General features: G+C 53.1%; 1 protein-coding gene across 1 annotated transcript; it reads right to left on the bottom strand.

Moving 5' to 3' along the window:
• Nucleotides 1–10374: 10374 nt before the first annotated feature.
• On the bottom strand, nt 10375–16553 carry PITX1 (paired like homeodomain 1). The gene is made up of 3 exons (XM_084795389.1): nt 15981–16553; nt 13682–13917; nt 10375–11937 (listed from the first exon to the last, which is right to left on the bottom strand). Exons 1-3 carry the CDS (start codon nt 16147–16149, stop codon nt 11395–11397), a joined length of 948 nt encoding a protein of 315 aa, XP_084651515.1. The 5' UTR covers nt 16150–16553; the 3' UTR covers nt 10375–11394.
• Between the last annotated feature and the right edge of the window lie 2639 nt (nt 16554–19192).

Genomic DNA, 19192 nt, shown 5'->3' with positions numbered 1-19192 from the left:
GCAGGTATAGACATGGGCACACCATAGGTTACATGGCAGGTATAGACATGGGCACTCCATAGGTTACATGGCAGGTATGGACACGGGAACTCCATAGGTTACACGGCAGGTATGGACACAGGAACTCCATAGGTTACACGGTAGGTATAGACACGAGCTCTCCATAGGTTACATGGTAGGTATAGACTTGGGCACTCCATAGGTTACATGGCAGGTATAGACTCGGGCACTCCATAGGTTACATGGTAGGTATAGACTCGGGCACTCCATAGGTTACATGGTAGGTATAGACTCGGGCACTCCATAGGTTACATGGCAGGTATGGACACGGGAACTCCATAGGTTACATGGTAGGTATAGACACGAGCTCTCCATAGGTTACATGGCAGGTATGGACACGGGAACTCCATAGGTTACATGGCAGGTATAGACTCGGGCTCTCCATAGGTTACATGGCAGGTATAGACTCGGGAACTCCATAGGTTACATGGCAGGTATAGACTCGGGCTCTCCATAGGGTACATGGCAGGTATAGACTCAGGAACTCCATAGGTTACATGGCAGGTATGGACACGGGCTCTCCATAGGTTACACACACAGTGCTGTGAGTTATACTCAGGCTGTGCATGGCTCCAAAGCATGTGTGCTCAGCTCCTGAGATTGTCCTGTCTTTGGTGGACACCCGGTACTGACTGAGGAAGCAGCAAGGTGGGACCCTTCCACATTCTGTTTGCTTGGGATTTAGGTGATCTCAGAGAAGGAAGAGGCTTCCAACTCACCTAGTGGGAACTCCTCGGCAGAGCCCAGGGCAGGGCATCACTGTGGCAGCCATAGATGGTACAGAGAAACGGCGGGCTGCTGCTGGGGTGGCAGTGTGCTGGAGTCTGGCTGGACACACAGCACGAAAGAGCATCGCATGGTGTGGCTCCACGGGAGGGTCATTGCCTAGCATGTTGCAGACCCTGGGCTTGATACCAGCAGCATGGAGGGCAAGGAGAGGAAACTGGGAAGAATTTCTCATCAGAAATTCTGCGGAGCTGGGAGGTCATGAAAATGATGAATTTTGTACAGTTGACTCAACGGCCCCCTTGAAAGCTATGCCTACTGGTGGCGGCCAGGACTTCACCCTCAATGGTAGGAAACTCCGGGAAGCAGCAGGGCAGGTCCAGTGCCCGCTCAACACTGGGAAACTCAAGTGCTGTGAGAGAAGCAGTGGTTTAATGTTCCAGTGACCTAACAGAAGTTGGCAAGCTCTCCAAGAAGTGGCAGCTGCTGAGTGGCTGGAATCTGGGTCTCTGCCCTTAACCCCAGGGTGTCCCAGGTTCCTCAGCAGTCCTGATGGAGTGGGTATCCTTACCGTGAGGGGCTGAGGAAGTCTTGAGAACCTGGTGGGCTATGGAGCTGCTGCATCAGCCCTTCTGGGCTCTGGGCTCTGGGCTCTGGGAGAGGCAAGAAGCTCAGAAGTAGTGGTGCTTACTGTGGACTGTGTGGCTGTCCCCTCACCAGCCTTAGTGGCTCAACATGAATGCTAGCTTGGGGTGGGGGGGGCGGACCATTGGCCATACTTTCAGGGGGCTGGGGACCTTCATATAAATTTCCCTTCATTGTGTGTGTGCCTCTATGAGCATGTGTGTGCATGAAAAGGCTGCAGTGTGGGGAACATTTCTATTATGCCCTGGAAAGTTCCCAGAGAGACCACAGGCAGGGACGCTCTGAGGAAAGCCTGGCAGGCCTGTCAGAACCTGGCAGGCAGAGAGGTGGCCAGACGCTCTGAGGCTGCAGTGGCAAGTTTGCCAAGCATTTTCCATGAGGCCACTGGGACGTTAAATGCTTGGTTCAATTAAATGGACTAATAAGCTTTGTCTGATCATGATGGCTAATAATATTATAAGGTGATAACAGCAATAATGATGCTGTTTTTCTCTGTGACTGTCGAGTGTGCTGCACTGTCCCAGGCACAGAAGGGAAATACAGCACACACACCCCTCCTTTGGCCCCATTTTCCACTTGTAAAACCCCATTTTTCAAAGCTGTTCCAGTCTAATTCCCTATATCCCTTTTCAGGACAAATTACCAACACTTTTTAAAAAATTGGCTCATTTTGCGTGGATGCCAAGTTCAAATGACTGTTACTTTCCTGTGTCTGAGATGTAAAGGGGGTGGGGACAGGGGACAGAAGGGGACCTGGGATGGTGGAGAGGAGAAGTAGGCAAGGGGAAAGCCGGGAGCTGAGCATGCGGAAGAAGGTCAGGGCAAGCTTTCTTTATTCAGTAAAAAATGTATTTCTGGAATATTTCAATTCCGTTTACTTGGGCAGAAAAATTAGGAATGGTGGACTTATTAAGCTAAGGAAACATGGCTATTTTTAGTAGTGTTGTAAAACCTTGGTAATTTGGACCCCTTTCATAAAGATTCCACGATCATGCTGGCAGGCGTGTGTGTGTGTGTGTGTGTGTGTGTGTGTGTGTGTGTGTGTGTGTGTGCAGGTGGGGCTACTGAGGTGGTGTGTGTGTGTGTTTGTGTGTGTGTGTGTGTGTGTAGGCAGGTGGGGCTACTGAGGTGGGGTGTGTGTGTGTGTGTGTGTGTGTGTGTGTGTGTGTGTGTGTGTATGTAGGCAAGTGGGGCTACTGAGGTGGTGTGTGTGTCTGTGTGTGTGTACATAGGCAAGGAGGGCTACTGAGGTATGTGTGTGTATGTGTGTGTGTGTGTTGGGAGGATAAGCTGACTGAGAGAGGAGAGAGATGGACTCCATTTCAGCGACTGAGTCATTACAAATGCTTCTTTCTCAACACCTCCTGGCATTTACTATTTTTTGTTTAAAGAAGTCTGTATTTAAAAACAAAAATATGCTCTATGTAAAACATTAATATAGATTTACCTGACAACTATCACAATACACACTGCTTAGCCCAAAATGAGGAGTCTTAAGGAACTTTGTACAACTCGTTTTGTTATGTTTTGAGAGAAAGTCTTACTATGTAGCCTGGGCTGTCCTGGAACTCTATATAGACCAGGCTGGCCTTGAACTCATGGATCTGCCTCTGCATCCTGAATGTGCTGGATTCGATGTGTGAGCCACCATGCCCAGCAACTAAATCCTTTAGCTTTAGTCTATGGATTACAGGTTTTCCCACTTTTAAAATAGTATTATTGATTCGTTGATTTCATTGTTATAAAAGAGTTGCATGTGTAGAAAAAGAACAAAACTTAGAAAGGACAAATGAGAAAAGCCTTATTTCTCAGGTTTCAACAGTAGCAGGTGTTACTGCAATTCCTGTGTACGTGTAACAATAAGATAGCTCTGTGCTTTTGGATCATCGTGCAGTCCCCCGTGTTCAGTTGTTTCACCTTGCTTGCGAGGAAGTGCATCTTAAAACACAGTAGCAATCCGATCATTGACTTCCACGCCAAATTTGGCCTCCATCCTTTCTCCTGGCTCATAGGTGACACTTCAGGGAATGTTGTGGGTTCCCACTGCTACACCACACAGGCAGATGGAGACCTGGGGTGAGGACTATGTGCAGAGCAGCCTATTGTTGGGACCTCACTGGGGTTGCCAGCTGAAAAGGACTGGAAACCATCGGAGGACCAGCTCTGGAAGGGGACTTGGCCCTGGGAATTGTGGTCCAGACATCCTGGATGCCTCTCTAGAAAAGGCAGGCATATAAACACAGATATGCTTCTTGGGGAAAAAAACATGGTGAGCTATACATAACATAAAGTTGACCATTTTGGCTGGGTGTGGTGGTGCACGCCTTTAATCCCAGCACTCAGGAGGCAGAGGCAGGTGGATTGCTGTGAGTTCGAAGCCAGCTTGGTCTACAAAGCGAGTCCAGGACGGCCAAGGCTACACAGAGAAACCTAGTCTCCAAAACAAAACAAAACAAAACAAAACAAAAAAGTTGACCACTTTGATCTTTTTAGTGGGTTCAGGTCAGTGGCAATAAGTATGTTCACATTGCTGGGCAGCCAAACATTCCCGCTACCTGTCTCCTGACCTTCCCATCTGAAACTCAGCACCTACGACACTGTAATTTCTGTCCCGTCTCTGCGGCCTCTGGAAGGCGCTGTCCTGTGAACTTGTCTATTCTAGGTACCTCAAATAAAGTGGAATCATATTCGTTTTCTCATATCTGGATGATTTCACTGACCATGTGTGAGAATCCCCTTCTTTTTAAAGGCTGCATAGCATTCCACTTGCACTGTACACTGTTTAGCCGTTCACTGTGGACGGGCATAGGCTGTCCCTCCTTCCTGCTTTGCCTATTGTGAACATGTTTCAGTGACTGCTGTGAGCATGGCTGAACAGATAGTTCTTTGAATCCCTGCTTTCAAATCTTGGAAGTCTATACCCACAAGTGGAGCTGTTGGGTCATATGTTAATTCTATGTTTAGGGTGTGTGTGTGTGTGTGTGTGTGTGTGTGTGTGTGTGTGTGTGTGTGTGTGTGTGTGTGTGTATAGGTGGAGGTCAGAGGTCAACCCCAGGTGTTCTTCAGGAGCCATCCTCTTTGTTTTTCTGAGACAGGATCTCAGGGATCTGCCCTGGGATTCCATTCTGCTTTTTCCCTTGGGTTCTGGAGATTGAATTCAGATCCTCCACGTTTGACAACTGAGCCATCTCCTTGGCCCTTGAGGTTTAATGCTTTTGAGGAAGCATCTTACCACCCCCTTGTAAAAAGAACTTTTATTCACCTGTTTCAATAATTGTCTAGGAGGATTACTGCCTCTGTCTGCTAACCTAAGCCTAGTCCTGGAAGCTTCTAGCCTCTGGAAAACTTAACCTAGGCCTAGTATGTCTTCAGCCTTTGAGACTTACTGCTTAATACGCTCACCCTTACTTGTCTTATTGAGCTCTGGGCTGGCTGGTTCAACTCAGCTGTTCTGGGCTCAAACTCCTCACCCAGCTCACTTACTTAATCTGGCTTCTCTCTTGGCCTTTGAGTTATTCTGCTTGGCCTCAAACTAACTCCAACAATCTTTTTAAATCTTCCGGCTCCTTCTCATTCTCTGGCTCATTCGGTCTTCACTGAATTTTCTCTCTGCAACCCATTTCTCTATTTCTGTCCTGGTAAAATTTCCTCTTAAGTAGCTTCCCTTTCCTCCCTCTTCTCATGAGAGTTGGGCATATCCTATGCTGTCAAATCTTCTCTGATTCATCACCTTTTCTGCCACTCAATTAATTATCACTTTCAAACATGAGTGCTTCCTTCTACAATCTAACTTTGCCTCCATTCGGGATTAAAGGCATGTACCACCACACCTGGACCTATAAGCTTTTCTTTACCAGATATTTGCTCTGTACCAGGCTGCAATGAACTCAGATCTGTCTGCCTCTGCCTCCTGGATTAAAGGAGTTTTTGTATTCCAGCCAGATGACGCAGAGGTAGAAGATCTTTGGATGTGATCTCTTGCCAGAGCAGCCATGTTCTAAACTAACATTCCTTTACACCCCTTGGCAGTTGGATGGTCTCATATCCTTAGCAAGAATGTACATGGATCCCAGCTTCTCCCCATCCTCATGGCATTTGATGTGTTCTGGTTTTGGTTTTGGTAGTAGCCATCCTCATGGATACGAGGTGATGTCTTATGGTGGTTTTAATGCGAATGCTCTGACTAACGGTTTGGGCAGCTTTTGTTGTTCTTTACTGGCTATTTGTATACATTCTTCAGAGTAATGGCTATTGGAGCCCCTTGCCTATATTTTTAATACATTTATTTATTTTTTATTGTTCAGATATGCTTTTCCAAGATGTCTGTGCTGGTGTGTGTGTGTGTGTGTGTGTGTGTGTGTGTGTGTGTGTGTATTGAATGGAAGGAAGAAGAGGGGAAGAGGCAATAGAGAGATAGAGAGGCAGGGACAGGGCAGGAGAAGGAAGAAATGTTGAGATATATTGTACAACGTGAGGGAGAAGGAAGGCAGCCTCTCAGTTGTTTGTTTGTTTGTTTGTTTGTTTTTTAAATACTGCATTACTTATTGAGCCCTTACTGTATGTTGCTGTTTGTGCCTGGGTGACTCAGGTCCCAATGCTGTTCTCTGGGACTGCAGTGACTTGCCCAGCTGCCGGTGCCAGTCTGCAGGAGGCAGTGATGCGAGCAGGTAAGGCCACATACTGTGAGTCAGCCAGTTGAATAAGTCCTGCTGTGATGTGTGCAACTGGAGAGATGGACTTCCGGGACCTCCCTGTCTCCATCACACACACACACACACACACACACACACAGAGAGAGAGAGAGAGAGAGAGAGAGAGAGAGAGAGAGAGAGAGAGAGAGAGAAAAGACAGACAGAGACAAAGACAGCTAGAGAATCTTAAGTGCACAGGGCCATGCCTGAGTCAGCAGAGCACCCTGCCCTCTACCTCCACCGGCAGAACTGTAGCCCCTCCACAGGCCTGGAGGTCTCCCGGGTGCTTCGCAGTCATTCTGCAGCTGGAGACCTGCTGCACCCAGACTCTTACAAGATAAAACAGAAGTGGCAAGATTGCAGAAAAGAGGCTGGGTGATGGACACCAGGGACAGACCTGCATGGGGTAGGGGGCATGGAAGAGCTTCTCTGGAGCAGAGATTGGAAGCCCTGTCTAAGAAAGAAGCTGCAATACCAATGCGGGGGCAGTGAGGGGGAGCACTTGGATTTCAGGGCTGGTATTCCAAGGTCCTTTGTTCTTTTCTCCTCTGGGGAGAGCAAATCCCAGGGCTCAGGGCCTTTCGATCTGCCCTGGAGCCCAGCGGAATAGAACCTCCTGAAGTTAGTCAATGGTTTAGTTTCTTTTCCCACCCGAGGACAAATGCGAGTTACACCATGTCAGTGCAGAGCACAGTGAGCAGGGCAGAAGCTCACCTGGGGTCCCAAGTTCAAGCCTGAATCTACACCTTATTCGTTGGCCTATCTTGGGGAAGGTACTGCTTCCTGACTCTTCCTATGGGGGAAAAAAAAAGAATGACAGGTGCTGCAATTCTTGTAAAGTGTTTGTAGTGAGGCCTGGTGTTCAGCGAGGGCCCAGTGTTTGTGAGTGGGGCGACACACCAACAGAAAGTGTTCAGGCAACTTCACTCCAGGTTGCCAGGAGTCCCCAGAGGAGGCAGTCTGTGGCTCATGCTTCCCCAGTGGATTAGTGGCTGGCAGGGATTGGACCTGGTTCCTCTGTGTGTCTCAGAACCATGATGGAGCCCTTGGAAGATGGCGGGGAAGCTGGATACCCCCCCCCCCAGGCCTAGGTTGGATTACCTAGGTCTAGAAGGGTTTTGGGGGTAGGGAAGGCAAATGTGAGCAGCAGAATTATCAGTCATGACTCAGATGGCACCCAGTGACCCTGGGGGACCCTATAAAAAAACTAACCCAGCCTAGGGACATGGCTCAGTTGGTAGACCGCTTACCCAGAATGCCTGAAGCCCTGGGTTTGGTCCCTGGCACTACATAAACCAGGTCTGGTGGCGCACACTTCTAATCCCACTACTCAGGAGGCAAAAACATCGGAAGTTCCAAGTCATCCTCATGGTATATCTGAGGCCAACCTGGGCTATGTGGGACCCTTAAAAATAAAAACAAAACAAAACAAAAAACCAACCAACCAAACAAACAAACAAAAACACAAAAAACCCCAGCATCCTTCTAAAACAAAAGAAAGCAAAACAACGGCCCCTCCCCCCTCCCCCACATACTATTTCATGCCCAGTGGGGATAGGGAGGTGGGGCATCCTGTGTCTGGACACTTCACTGGTGTCTCTGATATTGACTGGCAGCAGTACTAGCTAATCCTATCAATACTGTCCACCTACTGAGTGCTTTGTAAACCCCAGCACCACCCCGGAACCCCCCAACCCCCCTCACGTGCATTGTCTCACAGAATTCTGTAAACCAGGGAGAGTGAACTTTCCTTTTATGGAAGAGGCAAGAGAGGCTCAGAGATGTTAACATCTTGCCCAAGACACCTCAGATGTGAGGCCAGAACCCAAACACTTTCAAAGACAAATGTACGTGTCCTTATGGCCAGGTAACAAGCCCTCAATGCAGAGGGCTAGGGTCGTCAACCCTCCCGCCTCTGTTGTGGTGACTTCCCCTATCTCACCTGGGCTGGGAAAGGGGACAGGTTCAGGCATGCTGAGCTCAAGGGCAACACTAGGCCTCCTTCAGTAGGACGCCCCTGCCCACCCGATGGCTCCTCTGCCCTTGTCACTTCTGGTAGCTGGGCTCTGGAAAGCCTGTGATCCCAAGGGGGACAATGCAGTCTAAGAGGTAGCTGGGCTCCTGCACTCCAGAGCTTGGGCACAGTGATGCCAGGATCTAGCTTCCCTTTATTGGCCTTGGCCTCCATCCTGTCCTGTCCTTGCTTTCTGATCTTTCAAAGCTGCAACTGCCTTTTGGTGTTCACTCTGTGAGGACTAGGGACCAGCAAAGCTACACGGCTGCTGCTTGAAAGAGGCTAGATCTGTATTGCCTTCCTGTTGCCCTTTGGTGGATGGTAAGGGACAGCCCAGCGTAGAGGGTAAAAAGCGGTGGCCTTGCTGTCATGTGAGGGAATCTTCCTAAGCTTTAGGGCCTCATCAGGGACCGGGGATAAGAAGGACTCTTCCTTACAGGCCTCCATGCAGGCAAAAGCATTCAACAATGAGATGTGTAGACAGCATAGGGCACGGCCCGGAACATCCTTGCCTGACCACCCTGCTGAAGGCAGGACTCCCAGTTTTTCCTGTCAACAGCATTGGTGTTTCTTGAACACACGTTGTAATTATACCGTACATGTGTTTACTTGTCTGGGAGTGCATGGGCCATGTCTTCTCCACTACCCAGTCCATAGCACCCAAAACAGGAGCACAGTCAATGGTGAATGCCCCCTCCCCATGTCCCTCAGGCAGGGCAAGTTCCCCCCCCCCCAAGATATGACTTTCAGAGCCAATAGTCTTTCCTAGACCCCTGGAGTTCACTGCAGTAGGGAAAGCCTGTATGCTGTGCCCCCCCCCCCAATGTGGCCAGGGCTCATGATCAGCCGACGAAGGGGTCATTATAGGGCTACGTTTACCCATCAGCATCTGCAGCTGAATGGCCTCGGTCCCATAGACATGCTGCTTCTCCACCCTCTCACCTGTGCCTGGCTTTCAGGATTTTCTCTCTATTTCTCACTTTCTTACAGCCAGCCGCACCTTCTAGGTCTCCCCAGCCTCCTGGCCTCAACCGAGACCAGAACCCACAGGGCATGGCAAATGTATGGGGCCGAGGGGAGGCACGACTCTGTGAATCCAGATGTGATTTTGTTTATATTTCCAGAGTGAGAGAGGGAGCTGGGGACTGTTGCTGTTGGGGGGGGGGCCGGGGGGGGGTAGGCTGAAACCCCCTGCCCCAATCTTCCCTCTCCTACCATTTCCCTCAGCGTGTGTATCTGGGCCCGGCTATAGCAGAAGCCGATACTGCAAGGTCCATAGCTTCAGGCTAAACTGTCCTCCATGGAGGACCTCTCCACAGTTCCCGTGAAGGCGGGCAGATCAGTGGAAAGACACCTGGCTTTCAAATCTCAAGGCCTATTCTAGTGGTGTGACCTTGGCCCGGTTACACCTGGCTTCCAAGAGCCAGGTTGGCGATGACCTGCTTTGAGACTGCTCTTCCTTTGTGACTAATCCTGTGGCTGTGCCCATCCCAGCCAGGGCTTGCCTGAGTCCAGCTCCAGGGCAGTGCCAATCTTCACCACAAGGTGATCCTAAGGCAGAGCGGGAGCCCCTCCTTCCTCCCCCGCAGCAGCTGCAAACATTTTGTTTTGCCATTAGAAGTGACTTACTTAAGGGAAGCAGAATTTTACAGGCAGTTTACAGGCTGGTCTTGTTCAGTAGTTTCCAAAAGCCCGGGGGTGGGGGGCAGAGGCAGACAGCGGCCTCCATAAGTTGAGATAGAAGAGAAGTGAGAAGTGAATCCGGGGTGACAGACACTTTCTCTGGAGAGTCGCATGGCCCCTGAGTGGAAGCTAGTTGGGGAGGACAGGCAAGAGGCAGAGTCTGGCTAGACTCTGGAACATCCGGTGCACCAAAGCTGGCCTCCAAGTGCAATGAAGGGATGGGGCTCCAGCCCTAAATGGTTCTCAGAGATTGCAACCCACCCCTCCTATGATCTAGGTCAGCGATCACCTCAGAACACCCTGGGAATCTGAGGGTCAAGCAGGCAAGGCCTGAAAGCTGGCAGAATTCAGTGTATAGCCTGGAAAGCGGTCTCCAGTAAGTCAACTGAGAGGGCTGAGCGCAGGAGAAGGTAAGGGATAGCGGTGGGAAAACCCTATCCCTACTGCTCCGGGTCTTCCCTCCTACCCCTAGGGTCAAGGGAGATGCGCTGGCCTCCCTGCACAGTTGAATGAAGCAGCCAGGGCTCAGTGGTGCTCAGCACGCTCGGACTATGTTTTTAATAGACGTACATGGACAAGTCGATATAGACAGATTTATAATTCTATACAGTCAGTCCGACATACACAGGGACGCTGTAAACGGGCGCGGGCCAGAGAGCGGGTGTGCAAAGTGGGCAGGGGCCCTGGGGCTGCGGCCCCCCTTCCCCACTCTCTTGGCTCGACTGTTGCACGGGCGGGGGGGGGGGCTGGGTGGGTACGGGGGGGTGAGGAGGGGGCTATTCGCTGGGACAGAGGGCCACCTCCTGGACCCAGAGTGGAGCAGAGGGCCGGACTGGCGGCTAAGCTTGGGGCTGGGGAACTCAAAGCTGAGCCCTTCCCCTCCTGCTGCCGACTGGCCACCGCCAGCTGCGGCTCAGTGGCCCGAAGTGTGTGGCTCTAGAGCGCAGGGCTGCTGGCCTCTTCCTGGCATCCCCGGGCCTGGGCTAATCCAGCACTGACGCCGGCTTCCTAGCGGACGCTGTCATCCCCAGCCAGGCGCACGCTCCAACAGCGATTGGCGCTCCAAGTGGTCCGCCGGCTAGGAGTGGGTGCCTCGGTTCTTGAACCGGTGGATCGCAGGCCCACCAGGCTGCCCCCCTACATTCAGTCCACGGGCGCAGGCGCTCCGGCCCAGATGCAAGCGAACAGGGTGTTTTCTCCCTGCCGCCTCGGCGCTGGCTTCCCCCGCCGCGTCCCCTCTGTGGAGTGGACAGCTGGGGCCCACGGGGCCAAACACACCGACCTGCGCCATCGCCAGGGAAATTGCAACTCACCCCCCGCCCGCCGCCCCCAGCATTTTCTCCGACGTCTTTTTACTTTCTTCCCCCCCTCCCTTGGATTTCTTTCTTTCCTTTTTATTCTTTGGGGGCAGAGTGGGGTCCGGAAAAGCAAACACAAAACCAACCTGGAGGCGGGGTGGGGAGGAAGGGGCTGCGCAGAGGCGAGGTCCGCGGCGCGGCGAGCGCCCTGCGTGTTCAGCGCGCTCCCGCTTCACCTTGCCGGCCGGCCGGTGGCCCCGGGGACCCGGCGGGGCGGTCAGCTGTTGTACTGGCAAGCGTTGAGGCCCGAGGCCGGGCCCTGCAGGCCGCCATAGCCAAACGACGAGTGCTGCTTGGATTTGAGCCGCAGGCTGGCAAGGCTCGAGTTGCACGTGTCCCGGTAGACGCTGTAGGGCGAGGCGGGGGTGCCGTAGGGGCAGGCGCCGGGCGACATGGCCGAGTTGAGAGAGGAGCCAGTGAGGTTGTTGATGTTGTTGAGGCCCGAGTTGGGCATGCCGGGCACGGCGCCCGGGCCCATGCTGGACGGCATGGTCATGGAAGAGATGGAGCTGGGGGCCGAGAACATGGACTGAGAGGATAGTGGGCTCATGGAGTTGAAGAAGGTGAAGCTCTTGGTGGACAGCGGAGCCGGTGCCAAGCTCTTGGCGGCCCAGTTGTTGTAGGAGTAGCCGGCGGCATACACGTCCTCGTAGGGCTGCACCAGGCCGCTGAACTGCGGCACGTAGCCGCCCTTGCACAGGTCCAACTGCTGGTTCCGCTCCCGCTTGCGCCATTTAGCTCGCCGGTTCTTGAACCAGACCTGGGGAAGGGAACAGGAGACGTGTCCGGGCAGCGGTGGTGGTCGGCAACAGCCCTCACCACCACCACCCCCTCCCGGCACCTGAACCTAAGTAGCCCCCTCTCCAAACATCCTTTCTTCGACCCCTGCGGAGTTTCCCCCCCCCCCGAAATGGTTCCTTTCTTGTCTCCAGAAAATATGAGCCCTCCTCTCTTTTCCCGCTTTTTATCCTCTTCCCCAAGTGAAATTTATTTTCTTTTCCTAACTCGGATTCTCTTTTGTTTGAACAAATATTCGTTTTCCTTTTTTCACTCTCAACCTGTCCCCTTTTGCCTCCCCCCCTCTAAATGGGGGCACCATGTCTCTTTTAAATAGTTCAATCTTTCTCTTCTCCCTCAAACACAAAAGTAGTTTTTTTCCCTGAAAACGACTGTTTTCGATTTTTCAGACGAGTTTCGTTGTTCAAATATTTTGTTTTCATCTGTGTTTACAATATTTAATAATTTTCCTCCTGCCCAAAATGTAAATTTTTGTTCACTTTTGGACTCCGCTTCAGTCTTTTTTTTTCTTTATTTCGTGTTCCCATTTTTATTCTTTTCTAAATATTTAGTTTGTCCCTTCTTTCGCTATCCAACTTCCACTGTTTCTCTTAAGTAGTTGATCCTTTCTTTTTCTAAATGCCCAACCTCTTCACTTCCCTTAAATATTTAATTTCTTTCCTGCTGCCTAAATATATTCCAAATACGTTTATCTGCAAATATTTAATTTCCGTGAGTTTACTAGTTTCTCTTTAATCTCCAAGACCTCTCCTTTAGCCTAAAAAATTGGTAAGAACCACTTTTCTCCCCCTAGCCACGCTCTCCCTAACATCACCTATCCTCCCGCCATTGGCCCCCTTGTACCCCAGCTTTTCCCAGGCCCTGATTCCATCTACCCAACCCCATAAACCGGGGGAGGATTAGCGAGCTTGGAATTACAGAGTTCGGGTCTGCATACAGGGTCCCTTTGGGTCAGACCAGCCTCACTGGGGAGGGCTGAGGGCTGGGCTTGTGGCAGGGGCTCTGTGGGTCAGGTGGGACTTTGGTCTGGCTTGAGAAGTGTTTCCAAGGTCTGATGAAATATTTGCCCACCCAGGGAAGAAAGAAGTCCCTCACTCCTACTGTAGGAAAAGTGGAGCGTGTGCCGGGAACGGTGGGAGGTACCAGAATACAGTGTGGCTTTGGGTCTGGGACCTTACACTACCAACCATAGAGCCCGCTCCACATGCCCCCAGACCTACAGTGGGAAAGGACATTGGGCAAAGGCTGACTGGCCAGGAAAGGAGTATTCCAAAAACAATCTGGAGAAGGTAAATTCAGAATGAAACCACAGCTCCGAGAAGTTTGAGACCTTCACACTCAAGCACCTTTAAGGCCTCTCCGGGACAGTCTGGAGCGACCTGCCGTTCCCTTTCGTTTTCCATGGGGTGAAGGCTCAAAGGTAGCTTAGCAGCAGTCTCTGGCTCTGAGTAACTCCGTACCTGACAGAGTTCACAAGAGCAGGGAGACGGGGTCCGGACAGGGGCTGCAATAACTCCTGCGGGTCAGGTAAAAGTAGCAGCCCAGGGGCCTAGCTGACGCGGGTGGCTGGGGCCTTAAGTGGAGTCTCCTCTGGAGAGAGGGGGAGGTCCGCGAGGTCAGAGTTAAGTCTAAGTTACTGAGGGCCGCGCTAGAAGTAGCCAGACGGCAGCCCTCTACACGCGCCCCACGCTCACGCTCACGCTCACCCGCACTCGCGGCTCAGTGAGGTTGGTCCACACCGCGATCTCCTCTCTCATGCTCATGTCCGGGTAGCGGTTCCTTTGGAACGTGGCCTCCAGCTCTTGTAACTGCTGGCTTGTGAAGTGAGTGCGTTGCCGCCGCTGTTTCTTCTTCTTAGCTGGGTCCTCTGCGCCGCCGCCGCAGCCAGCGCTGCCCGCACCACCGTCCTCGGGCCCCTTGGCTTCCCCGCCGCGCTCCTTGTCTGCAGCAGGTAGGAATGGGCGCGAGTCACCTCGGGCTAACACTATTGCACACGGGTCCCGGCTCCACCGAAACTCCTGCGGTTAGTGGTGGCTGCCCTCCTTCCAGCCAGGGGCCCTGCGAACGGTCCCCCACTGGAAAGAGCGGGCCGAGTGCCTGTCCTCAGCAAGCACCCTTAGGTCTGGCGCGCCACAGGAAAGGGCCCAGGTGCCCCAGTCGGGCCTGGGTTCCCGGATAGGCAGGGCCTGCTCCTGCAGCTTGCGCTGGCTGCGGCCCTGTTGCTCCTGTCACCACCCAAAGCGCTCAGTGTTTGGAGACTCTTGCAGTTCTAAATCTGAGCAGAGCACCTCTGCTTTTCTGAACTAGTATCAGAACTTCGCAGCTGAAGCTAGCAGATCTATAAGAGCCTGAAACTTTGTCTTTGCCAGGGCTGTGTCAGAGGCGCAATTTAGCCGGGTTCCCAGCCTTAACGGCCTTGGGTCCCAAGGTCTAGAAAACCCACCAACTGCAGCCTAGACAGACAGATTCTGTCTGTCTAAGTGACCTGGGGCCTCTCTGTTTCTTTAAAGCCACAGAAGATGCACACAGTCAATAACGTTCAAACATAAAGAAAAAGAATTACAAAACAAAACAGAAGCCCAGAAAAGCTCAGAGATCTCTACCTAAAAACAGAAAAGCCCACAAATCCTCAAAGCTAGGCAGATAGAACCAGAGCAAGAAGTAAATCAAGAAGTCAAAAACGTTCCTGCAAACACACCCCTAAACTAAACACACAGCCAAATGTGTATAAACTGCAGTCTGATAGGCATTTCTCCGGGGGGAAAAATCCATGTATTATTGCAGATACGTTTTAGACTGCTTTACAGTAACACCCTGGTAGAGATATTTTTCAAAGCCTAGAGAAATACATTACAGCTAGACGATTTAAATTCACAAAGCAAAACAGCTACAGATGGATTTTGAGAAAAACTCAGAGAAACGCGCCATTTTGGATTGACTTTTAAAAATCTCTCCAAGTATCATGCAGCATGTAGGTATTTTAAATTTTAGAGAAATACGCCTAGTGGATTGTTTCAAGGAAAGCATACAGTTAAAATTGTTAATTTATCTCGGTAGATTTGATTTGAAAATCAATCTATAATTATAGTTTAAAAAAACCGAACACCACGCTCAAAACTTTTGAAAACAAAAGTACAGTCAAAGCTTTGTTTTCTAACCAAGCAAAACAGCAGCTCAGGGAAAGTTACTTAGAGATGCAAAACAGAAACAAATACAGATTAAATGGTTGTGGAGTAGCGTAGGGCCATGGGACAGCGGGCAGCCCTGAGCTCCACGGCCGGCCACTCGGGGTTAGGACCCACTCATGCGACCGGCGGCTCCCAGACAGAAGGGGCCTGGAAAGGGACCCGCCGCGAAGCCACCCAGTCACCCGTCCAGCAGAAGCTGTTGGGTTAAAAAAAAAAAAAAAAGAGGCGGCGTGGGATTTGTGGAGTCAGGGCCGAGAACCCGCCTTGGCTGGACCCCTGGTGGCTCGGAGCTAAGGAGTCCACGTGGGTCGGGATCTGCTGGCTCTGGCGAGAGTCAGGCGGGCTGGCTTTCGCTGACCCCTCACTTCTAGTCTGTACGGTGCTCCCACCCCCTTTTTAGGACCCTTTCCTCGGTCTGCTTCTCCAAGTCTGTCAAGGTGTCAGCCCTGCTCGGTCTCTTTGGGCACTTTGTCTCGCCGTCACCTCCATTCCCTTCTTCATCTGCTTCTCGCCCTGCGCCCCAGAGGCTCCTCAGCGACGGGTTAGGGAAAACTTAACTTTTTTCCCCTCGCGGATATGCTATCTTCTCCTGCTCCAGAGGGGCTGTCAGTCCCACTCAGGGCTAGGAATGTGGGGACTGCTTGGAAGTGGCTCCGCGTGCGCGTGGGAGCGTGTGTGTAAATTTCCGCGTTCACCGTCAGGTCGAGACGGAGAAAAAGAAAGCTCCTGACTGCCGAGACGCAGGGGGACCCGGCTGAGCGCCAAGCTGCACAGTGCGCGCGGAAGCTGGGTGCACCCATTAGTGAACCGCGCTTACCTGGCAGATCGGTGTCGGACGACTCGCTAGCTGAGTTCTCCAGCGGCTCCCGGGGGTCCGTGGCTCGGGCCAGGTGGAAGCTGGGCCCCATGTCATGCGGCGGCGGTGGAGGTGGCCGCAGCCCCTCCGGCAGCCTCTCCAGGCTCATGCCACCCTTGAAGGCGTCCATGGAGGTGGGGACCGCAACGGGCGCTCCAGGGGCCCGGATTGGGAGCGCCCGGCCGCCCGGGCTGCGACCTGTTGGGGACAAGAGCGGGGCGCCTAAGCGGCTGCCCCCCAGGGCTGCCCACGCCCACAGCGACGCCGCCCGCGCTCCATCGACCGAGGCTGCGGGCTGCGTGGCCGGGCTCGGGGCTCCGGGCTTCGCCACGCGCTCCTGCCGCTCCGGCCTCAGCCTCCCGGCCGGCCAGGGCCCGAGTCTGGATTCGAGGCCGGTTTCTAAGGCTCGGGACGGAGCCCTCAGAGTCTGTCTGAAAACGACAGCGCGCGCCGCCAGGTTCCAGCAGTCCCTGCGCCAGGGGTGGTGGGTGGGGTGGGCCTCGGTAGGAGGGGGCTGGGAGAGAAGGGGGGAGGGCGCGAGCAAGCGAGCGCGGGCGGAATCCAGCCCCGAGCCGCCCGCGCCGCGCCCTCTCCGCCACCCTCCCTCCTTCTTTCCCTCCCTCCCGGCCTCGCCCGCGCCCTCCCCCTCTGCAGCCACCTTCCCGCCGCCTCACCCCCCCCCCCCCCCCCCCGCTCCGCGGCCTCACCGCGCCTCTCCCTCCTTTCCCGGTGACACACCGATTTCTCCCTCGGCCACACAAAAGAAACGCATCTGGCTAGCAAGTTCCGCGCGGCTGGTGCCCACCTTGGGGCCCCAAATGACTTGTTTCGCTGAGAGTCAACTTCTGTCTGGGCTGCCTCGAAGTCCCCAGCGGCTAGCGAGAACAACCTAGGATGGGTGAAGGTTCGCGGAGCAGGATCGCTCTGTGCCGGTGCCTCTGAGCCAGCAGCGCCTGGGTGGGGGCCGAGCCAGTGGCCGGTTCCCGGTTCCCGCTGCTCCCAGCGGCGTCCTTGAGGGGCCGTCGGCCCCTCCTTCCCAAGTCTCTTCTCCCAGGAACTCGGGCCGGCTGAGTGACAGCAGCCTGCGAGCTCTAATGGGCCCCGGATGCTGTCTTCTAATTAGTTTGGACACTCTCCCCTAAGGCTGCTCTCAGGCCTTCCTCTGCACCGCAGTCAATTTTCCGGGATTGGGGTAGAAATGGTGGCTTCTAATCAGACGAAACGTTTCTGTCGGTTCTAGGCCGTGGTGAGTGGGCCTGGAGACCCCAAGAGCCCAGTTAGGCCCATTGCCTTTCCCACCTCCCTCTTTGTTTTTGTACCTCTGATGATCAGGTCTTTGGCAGCCACAGGGCAGGCCTTAGCAGCCTCTGCCCTCCTTCAGGATAACTTTGCTTGGGCAAGTGGGGCCTGGTTTCTGAATTCCCAGGGCTTCAACCTCGGCCAGGTGACTGCTGTCTCACAATCCCGGGCTGGGAGCCCAGGGAGCCTTTGGATTCTAGAGCAGAGTCTTCTACGTGGTGACAGGAAACTGTAGCTCCATTCCCCACCGGGCCCCCAAGCAAAGACTTTACCGTCTGGGCTCCCAAGAGTGGTCCCCTCCTTAGAGTCTCAAGCTTCAGTGAGGTTTGCCCAAGGATGTTACCCAACAATGTAAACTGGCCCAAGGACCTCAGCGTCTTGAGTAAACAGGTCCCAACTGAGGTGGCCCTGACCTGCTTCTCCAGCCACTGGAGGACCCCCAGGCTGTCTCTGGGCCTCACCTGCAGATCTCACCCCTGAACCAGACGATCATGGGTTGGGAGCCCTGGTAGGTGGGGGAAGGTGAGGGAGAAGGCTCTTCCATATTCCCTCGGCCCAGGGCCCAGGGCCCAGGGCATCTTTATCTCCTGAAGTCTCTGACTTGGGCTGGCTGTACAGGTGTCAGTGTGTTAGTGGTGGGGACACACAAGGCTCTGTCTTTATTCTTCTCCTGCTTTCTTCACCACCAGAGGGAAGTAGGGCCCCAGGCTGGGTTCCTTGGTGAGAATTTGGGGGGGGGGTAAGGGCAGACTTGCAGAGTGGGGCCAGTACTGTCTCTCACTCCCTTGGCCTTACTCCCAAGATGCCCAGCTCCTTAGAGCATGGGCGGTTCTCACTGTTAGACTGCAGGAGGCAGACTCTGGGCAAAGATGGAGGAAGGATGCTTCCCAGGGAGTTGCACTAGGCTCGGGGACTCTTGATTTCTCCTTGCAAGTGGAGGTTGAAATTAGCTTGACCAGGGGAAGCAGTGCATGGGGAAAGTGTGGCTGCTCAGAAGTTCCCTCAAATCCACTTTTTACCTCACTTCTCAGAGGCTTAATACTCTGCAGCAGCAAATATGTCTTTTTCAAGGAGCCATGGAGGTGCTGTGGCTGGCCCACAATCTCCTTCGTGAGGCTGTGCTACCTCAAGAGAGCAGCCCTGATCACACAAGGATGACAGTGTGCATATGTACATCTGGGCCCGGGATGCTGTGGACACACATACAAGCTGTTTGGTGTGATGTTGGATAGCAGGGGATAGGAGGTATGGTCTAAGCCCATCAAAGTCAGATCAAGGTGGAAAACCACAGTGCACTTCCTGATGGGGGCACAGAAGAGGTCAGGCCATGGGTACCGCGAGTCGGGTCCAAGGATGAAGGCTGTTGCTCCGTGGTCGGAAAAAAGCATCCATCCTTCCGCATTGATGCATCACTGAGGTTGTTAAGCTCCTGCTATGTGCTCCTCTGGGTCCCAAGCCTCTAGCAGACATGGCAGTCCTTTTATTTGGAGATCTTGAGGTTTTGCTGTGTGGATAGACTGGTCCCCATAGACCTTGAGCCCCAAAGAAGCACTGATACTAAAGGGGTTTGCCAGGGGAGTGTTGTTTGTTTGTTTGTTTGTTTGTTTGTTGTTTTAGTGGTAGGAATGATCACGGATGTGGCCGTGCCCTGACCCTGGGCATGTTGAAGAATGGGGCTTGATTTGTACATGCTCTCTGCCCTTCCACAGTTTCCCTCTTCCTGCCTCACCTACTGCCTTAGTCTAAGCAGGGGCTTCCGGTCTGTGCATTGCACGTGCTCGTGGGTAGGAGGCAACAGTGTTTCTGGATCAGAGGCTCATGTGCAGTCCCCTTCAGTTTGATGTGTGGCTTGGACACTGTTTGACCTCTCATGG

Source organism: Acomys minous, assembly GCF_964271855.1.
Source record: "Acomys minous genome assembly, chromosome: 9".
Taxonomy (NCBI): Eukaryota; Metazoa; Chordata; class Mammalia; order Rodentia; family Muridae; genus Acomys; species Acomys minous.
The sequence above is the reverse complement of the archived record's forward strand: the minus strand, read 5'-3'. Positions and strand labels throughout refer to the sequence as shown.